At 34.0% G+C, this 8,508-nt stretch overlaps 1 protein-coding gene across 1 annotated transcript in view; it reads right to left on the bottom strand.

The window, feature by feature from the left end:
• Positions 1–4,173: 4,173 nt before the first annotated feature.
• The window catches only part of RNF19A (ring finger protein 19A, RBR E3 ubiquitin protein ligase), a 55,189-nt gene continuing 50,854 nt past the window's right edge, over positions 4,174–8,508 (bottom strand). Inside the window, exon 10 of the mRNA XM_036876259.2 lies at positions 4,174–8,321. Within this exon, the coding sequence (XP_036732154.2) occupies positions 7,631–8,321 (691 nt within the window). The 3' untranslated portion in view covers positions 4,174–7,630. The remainder of the gene's footprint in view (positions 8,322–8,508) is intronic.

Below are 8,508 nucleotides of genomic sequence, written 5' to 3'. Positions count from 1 at the left end.
GGAATGTAAAATGGTGCACCTGATTTGGAATATAGTTTGGCAGTTCTTCAGAAAGTTAAACAGTGTTACTCTGTGACCCAGCAATTTCAATCCTAGTATCATATCCAAGAAAACTGAAAACATTTATTCACACAAAAACGGGAAAAAATGTTCATAGCATCATTGATAATAACCAAAAATGTGGAAACAACCCAAATGTTTATCAACTAAGTGATGAAAACTAAAATGTGGTACATCCATGCAACAGAATCTTATTTAGCCGTTAAAGGGAATGAAGTACTGATATACATTTCTCCATAGATGAACCTTGAAAACATCGTTAAGAAGCCAGACACAAAAAGGTCACATATTATATTATTCCATTTACATGAAGTATCCAGAACTGACAAATCTATGTAGACAGAAAGCAGCTTAATTGTTGCCAGAGGCTGAGAGGAGCAGGTAATGAGAACTGCTGATGGGCACAGGGTTTCTTTTGGGGTGATGAGAATGTTCTGGAGTTAGGCAGTGGTGATGACTGTATAATCATGTGGATATACTAAAAACTACTTAATTCTACGCTTTAAAAAGGTGAATTTTATGAGGTAAACTATAGCTCTCTCTTAAAAATTGGGGAACAGAAAAGCAAACCACTTGAGGCAGACAGTAACTAAATGGCAAATTCTGGGGTCCTCCCATCAGCCCCCAAAGGTCACCCCTTTAAGCTTGTCAAGAATTTACCAGAAGGAATGAAAGGTGAGGATGAGTGAAAGACTAAATCCTTCCTCGCTATGATTGGAAACAAGGTAAGATGTCTACTCTTACCATTCCTATTTAACGCTACATACTGGAGGTTGAACCCAGGATAAGCCAAAACAAAAACAAACAAGTAGTAACTACTGAAGGTTTCCAGACTGGAAAGAAAGAGGAAAAACTAACTTTATTTGCAGACATGATTGTCTATGTAGAAAAATCCCACAGAAGCTACTAAAACACTATTAGAATTAAAAAATGACTTGCAAGTTTGTAGGACTGAAGATCAAACTCCAAAAATCAACATTTCTATATTTTATTATAAATAATTAGAAGCTGAGGTTTAAAAAAAGAAAAGTATACTGAAATCTACCAAGCACTGTTGAAACTTAAAAACTAAATGAATGGATATATAACACTATGGTCATGGGTCAAAAGACTCAACAATCTTAAAATGCCAAATTGACCTATAGATTCAATGGAATTGCAATCAAAATCCCAGCAGGCTTTTTGGTAGAAGTCTAGAAATTCCGGTATAAAGCTCATAGTTAAATCAGTAAGGAAAAGATAGATTATTTAACAGTGCTATCACAGCTTTCCATCTAGAATAAAATATAAGACTGGGCCTCTATATTATACAAAACATAAATTCAAAACAGATTAAAGCAAATGTAAAAAATTAGATTAAAATCTCAAATTTAAGACTGTAACTTGGAGCAGAAGAGACCTTAACCATGAATAGGTTTGAAATATACAATTTAGACACATATGACAATAGTTTTCATAAGGAAAAAAATAATATATGGGTAAAGAGTATATGAGAAATCTCTGAACTATCTTTAAAACTTTTGTAAATCTAAAAATATTCCAAATAAAGTTTATTCAAGAATAAAATACAGAGCAAAAAATAGTTAAAGTCAATAGTCAAATAATAGATTTGGAGAAAATACAAATATCTATAATATATATATATAATATATAGCTACTATAAAAGCTATATAACACAAAGCTATTATAATAACTATATAATATATAATCACTATAATAAAGATCTCTTTCAAACTGACAAGGAAAAAAAACAACCCAAAAGAAAATAGGCAAATGATGTAATTGTCAATGAAGAACAGCAAATCAAATGCCACCATTCCCCTTCTTCCATAAATAAAGAAAACCACACAAAAAGATGTACAAAATCATTAGTGGTCAGAGATATGTAAACTCAGGTAATAGGTATTACTTTGTCAAACAGTCTTGCAAAAACTGTTAAAGCTCTAACATCTATTGTTAGAGGAACACAAGGGAAAGCAGACTCAAGTATTTGTGGAATTATTAACCGTGACAGTCTTTTTTGGAAGGCAATCTCATAAACTTACTAAAATTAAAAATGTGTTCACTTTTCAACCTAGCCATGTGACATCCATAAATCTATCTCCCATAGTCATTAACTACCAGAAAATAAGGACTTACGTATGAGGATATTTCTTGCAGTGTTTTATATAAAGTAAGGGAGGAAAAACCCCACAAAAAATAAAGGAGATGCAAAGTGAATGCCCACCAATATGCAGCCATTAAAAAGAGTGAATTGGGAGCTACACGGGTTGACTTGGACTGATTTCTGGAAGATAATGAAAATATCAAGAAAATAATCAATGCACATATGCACTGTGTATGATTACATGAACATGGAGGTGACTATAGTGTCATATGTACTTTGGTCATTTGCATTAGTTACTGGAGAAGGTAATGTGGGAAAAGGGGTAGAGAGGAAGGGGAAAGGTTAGAGGGAGAAATGGGAAATAAATTCTCTTGTGCACATTTTATTGTTTTTGTGGTAATTGTTTCTAAAAATTTTTGCCATCATACATCTTAGAATATTTATAAACTAACGTATTTGGTATAAAACCTTGTTAAAAGTGACTGCATAGTCCGCCACTGTCGTTTCAAACAATTTAGTGTACAGTTTAACAAAGTGCCTGATCATGGACTCTGAGGCCTAAGTCCACAAACATTCTCATTCTCTTTGCTCAGTTATTCTGTCCCATTATAGCAAGCTTATCTTCAATTCCCTGCCAATATATAAAGTATTTATTAAGAATTCACTTAGAGAAAGAAAAGGAAAGACAAGTCTTTTCAAGAGCCTTCAGTTTTTTTCAAAAAAATCTTTCCCCCAGCATCCTGAATTCAGAATTTAGTGGCACCTTGTACACATGGTGTGAAATACTAGGTTTTGCCTTCTTCATGCAGGACAAAAGGTAGCCAAAATAGGCGCTTCAATGCTATTAGGCAAAATGCTGGAAAGAAAAAGAGAAACGATAAAGTAGGACTGACTATGTTAACAGAGAGACAGCAAAATCTACATATTCTAGGATTAGTTAACTCTTACAGAGGAAAGAGCTTGCCATTCCTTACTGCTCATATTATTACAGATGAAAACGAATTGCTTATTAACCCTGAAAAACCTGGCTTTCTATAGTATTAAAAATCAATTCAGAAGGCCCAGACAGCCTTAACAACAATTTCTACCCAACATTCAAGGAAGACATAATTCCAATCTTACACACTCTTATACTGAAGTTTATCCTAGGAGGTTAATTTAACATTTGAAAAATCAAACTCACGACATTAATACCTTAAAGGAATAAATCCCAATTACGTGTAGGTCCCCTGCCTCCACCCCTTGCAAATAGTCAATAAAATTTAACGTATTTCCCGAGGTAAAAACTATTGGCAAACTAAGAATTAGAAGAGAATCAAATAAATTTGATAAAGAGTATCTATACCTGCAACAAATATATCTACAGAGTGGGGAATATGTCTGCAAGGTAAATATATCTGCAACAAATAATCAAAATTAATGGCTAAAACGCTGAAAAGATTTTCCTGAGATTATTAAGTGAAGAATGCCCCTGTAACCAGTGCTATTCAGCACTATACACTTGAAGTCCTGGCCAGTGCAAATGGGCCAGAAAAAGATATATATGATGTAAAGATCTGAAAGGAAAAAACAAAGTTTGAATCCAGGCTCTGCCACTTACCAGCTATGTAACTCTGGGCAAAGTACTTACTGACTCTGCCTTGGTTTCCCCATCTTTAGAAGTGGGGATAATGAATACCTTCTTTACAGGTTTGTTCTGAAGAGTAAGTATTTTAAAAGTACACAAAGTTTTTCATATTTCAAAGCACTATAAAAGTGGTTAATAAAAAAATTATTCACAGATGATAACTGTACATAGAAATGTCAAAGAATCTAGAGATAAACTATAGGAATAAAATTTCCTAGATACAAATTATTACACAAAAATCTGTATTTCTATATATGACTATAAACAAACAAAATGACATTAAAAAAGATAAATCAAATACCTGGGAATAAAATTTAACAAAAGATGTGAAAAGCTTCTTTATGGGTAATTATAAACACAATGCAATCCCAATCAAAACTGGTGGAACTCAAGGTTAAAAACTTTATGGAAATATGAAATGCCAAAAACAGTCAAAACACTCTCCAAGAAAAACAAGGTGGCATACTTGCCTTAATAAGTATCAAATTCCAAGACTGATGTCTAAATTGTCCATTAACTCACCTGGGACATCTTTCTAAAATGCTCATCCATTAGGTATGTCCATACAGTTCTTCCCTCACTTCTTTTAGATCTTTGCAGAAATAGCATGTAAGCAGAGATCTTTCCAGTTTGCCCTGTATAGAACAGCACTACCCCAATACCTCGTCACTTTATTCCCCACCCTGTATTTTTTCATAGCACTCATCTGACATTATTTTAACCTATGTGTATATGTTTTTTATGCCTCTTTCCCAACTATAAGCTCTTTGAAGCCAGAGTGTTTATTTGGGAAAATGCTCTACTTTGTTGCTTTGTTGAATGAGTAAGTAAATAAATTGGAAGAAATCACAAAAATTCTGATAGACTTATTAAGTATAGCAATTAACTAAATTTAAAAACTGTAACTCCCAGTCACTATTCATCTATTAAAATGGTATTACCAAAATACAGTAACTCTCCCTAAATTTAGAATATTCTGGTCATTCAAAATCAACCACGTTGTAAAGACTGGCTTTTGACAGTGGTACTTCATACTTTAATATGATAGTAAGTGAAACAAACCAATTAAAAGGAACCATATAAAATATAGCTCTGAGAATCTTCATGACTCTATAAGGCAAAATAATCTAAAGAACTCTTGAGTTTATTTTGTTTATGTCATGTAGGAATTAATAGGTCTGCTGGTTTCAACATATATTTATCCTTTGGGGATCAAAGTTTATATTTAACTAGAAAACATGCTATGGAAAGTCTTATATATTTACAATTTAACCCAATTTCCAGTGGAAGTAAGAGTGATGAAATTTAGCCCAATTTCCAGTGGAAGTAAGAGTGATGAATTGTGAGAATTTAACATAAAAAAGCTAATTCAGTGCTCTGAAGATGGGAATTTGTACATTTAGGATAATTCAGTGAAACTGGTGGCTTATATAATGAACAATAAAATCTTTGTATTCTCTCTCACTACCATGTGATTTTTTCCCAGAGGTCTTAATAAAAGCAAAGTACAAGGGATTTAAAAAAGATTCTGGTGAGTTAAGGCCTGTCTTGAACCCTGGAGTATTTTCTTATTCTAGGCTAGTCCAGAGTTAAACTCCAGGGGAATTCAGCTTGGTCCTAAATTAATCCAAGTTTGAAGGACCCCTGGGAGATGAAGGAACTTCTGAAGCCTGTTGAATGGTTTAGACCATTTTAAAAGTGAGACTGAGGTGGTACTGGTTGGGGGTACAACCAGAAGAGGGGTTCAGTGAACTGAATGCACTGGCCTCCTACATGGCATCATTTTTGCTTAATTCCTCCTAAAATCATTTAGTTTTCCATTTAAGCTCTATCCTTTTATAGAAATGTCAAGAAGGCCATTAAAATTCATACAGATTTTCATACAGTATTAACATTGTAACAGGAAAACAGAAAAAAAATCTAATGCCTTTATGGAGGCTACAAGAATAGAAAGGGTTTGAGTACAATTACCAGCTTCAATTTAAATGGCTCTAGTTTCATAATCTCATGTTGCCAAAGACTCTTTAAAAAGCATTTATACTTATCTCTTCACAACTTAATGGTAGATCTATTTACTTTCCAACCAATTTACCTTAAAAAAATAATGTTGATGAATAAGTCAGTTTCTTCTTGAAGGAAAGGCAGGTATTAGACATGAAGAAAGGACAGTGTCTAACATCGCCTGTAGAGAAGTTCAGCAAATGCTTCCCTTTGGGCTGAGACCGGAATGAAGAATCATCTCAATGTCTTGCAGGGTAATTTTGAGTAACTACCATGTGACAAACTTATATTCCTGTTCTTAGGAAAAAGCCTGTGCACAAACCATAGGCAGTGATACATTATTAGAATTTACATTTATTTCATGTGTGCAGTTTACACACACACTACTGAACAAAACTGGAATGCAAACAAATACACAAATGCCATAATAAGCATTATCGAATAAAAGAACTGGCACTAGTGTTATAAGCATATTAATGGACCTGATGAGAAAAGTGATGGAAGAAAAACTGCAGCCCATGGCGTTTTTCTTTTTATCAAAAGAAAACGCTCAGTAGCACCATAATGGTAATACTTAAAAGAAACGTGTAAGATGGAACATTTTTAACTGCTATCATTGAGGTTAACCTGTTTTATTTAAGTGAATTTTACAGGAAGTTAATAGTACAGGCAGTATTTGGCCAACTTCTGTTTAAGTCCACTGCACATCTTCCATAAACAAAAACAAACGAAAATAAAGCCAGTCATACATGGACCCCTCCTTAGGACATGAAACAAACTGCACTGTGCTTTGATTTCATGACGGGAGAAGATAAATGTGTTAAAACATGAGATTATGTAAAGTTATTCACTAAAGCCTGAGTGTGTCTTTGGTAAGCTAATACTTTTTCAGCATTGTTATTATTAATCATGTTTAAGTTTATCTATCCTGTGTTTTTCCACATAATCCAAGGAGGCTAAAGAGGAAATTATGGAAAACAATACAGCAAAATCTTCGAACAAGTAGGTCCTTAAAATCCAGTCTCTTCCAAAGGCACCAAGAATCAATGGGGTGCAAACTTCCCCTTGGTGAAAGATGACTTTTTGTAACACTTATAAATGCTAATGGAATTTTATTTTGTAGTTTTATATATCTTACTTGGTGCTATTGATATACTTAATTACCTACCCTTACACTTTTCTCCTAAGGCGGCATCAACAATATACAATATAGAGAGAGTACCAGGTATTTCTATTTCAAAGTTGTGCAAAAACTGCCACAATCTTGCTCAAAGTGTTTTAAGTATCCAAATGGTAGCAAATGGGCTGCATTAAGCTTTATGTCCACATTGCATATGAAGAAAAAATGAAATTTATACCGAGTTATGAACAGAAATGTTACAGAGTATCACATACTGAGAGTGACCTGCAAAATACTTTGAACAGTATTCCCTTAGTGGTTTCCATAAAATGTCACTAACCACTTACACCTAAACCTCAAGTTTTCTTCATAAGAATGCTATAGAACTGCATTAGTATTTTATATTGATTATAAATTAAGCCAAATTTCTATCTAAATACACAAAGTATGTGCTTCAAGCAATGTTTTGTGGCAAAAACACAAAACATAGTTAAGAATTATTTTCTTACAATAATGCACTTTTAAAGCCTTCATTTCATAGTTTGGTAATTAAGATCTACATGAAACACAATGATTTGCTGAACATAGAAGACATATCTGCATTATGATTATGCAATCTGGCATTTCTGGTAACTTGAAACAAAGTAGTCACACGTAGTTCAACCAGCTCCAGACAAGGTTTTTCAGTGGTAATAATTTTGCAGCAGTTAGAGGTTTAAATTTCAGTCTGAATTGCAACTTTTAATTCCATTGTCTGATGTGAGTGGTTGTTATTTGTTTCTTTTAGTGCATCACCAAAATATAAATCAACATTGGGTTTCAGTCCATTGTTGCCATGTTCTTCAGCAGTATGATTCAACTGTGGAACTTCTGAACATGAAACAGTTTTGGTAAGCACAGAAATGCTACACTGCTGTGGTGAATTTTCCAGACGGTCATTTTCTACCTCAGGAAGAACATTAACAGTAGCAAAGCGGGCATGATAATCACTGGAACCATGACTACAAGAAGTTTTCATGCTTTCTAGGTCAGAACAACTAAATTCAGAAAAATGACTAGAATGGGAATCAGCTACAGATGGCATACTGTCACTGAGGGATGGAGCCTCAAATTCACTTGAGTTCGTACTTTGCTGTTCTAACAACTGTGCATCCATGTCCTCTCTGGTCTCATTTATCTTCATGTTACTCTTCTTCCTCAATTTACCACTTTTCGATTTCTTTCCTGCTGTTGCTTCTTTGGACCACTTGGTGGCACTGGATTTACCTTCAGGCAAGCCACTGGATGAGCCACCAGGACGACTTCGGGTGGCACTGCCATCCTCCACACTACTGCTTCCGCTGTTGTGCCTGAATTTGGATGGCTTTGATTCAATATCCACTTGCACCTCCATACTGTTGCCTTCTCTAGAACATAAAAGTGACCAAGGTAAATACATTTTTTGACTTTTAAATTTTTATTCAGATGACAGCAGAGGGGGAGGAGTTTATGTATGAAAAATTCTAAGACTATAAAAGCATTCAGAAATTAACACAGGACACATTCTACTAAAAAAAACTGCTTGAAATAAGAGAATTGTTCTTATAATAACAA

The sequence above is a fragment of the Manis pentadactyla genome, chromosome 3 (genome assembly GCF_030020395.1).
Source record: "Manis pentadactyla isolate mManPen7 chromosome 3, mManPen7.hap1, whole genome shotgun sequence".
In the NCBI taxonomy this organism is placed as follows: Eukaryota; Metazoa; Chordata; class Mammalia; order Pholidota; family Manidae; genus Manis; species Manis pentadactyla.
Note: the sequence above shows the minus strand (reverse complement) of the source record. Positions and strands in the feature narration are given on the sequence as shown.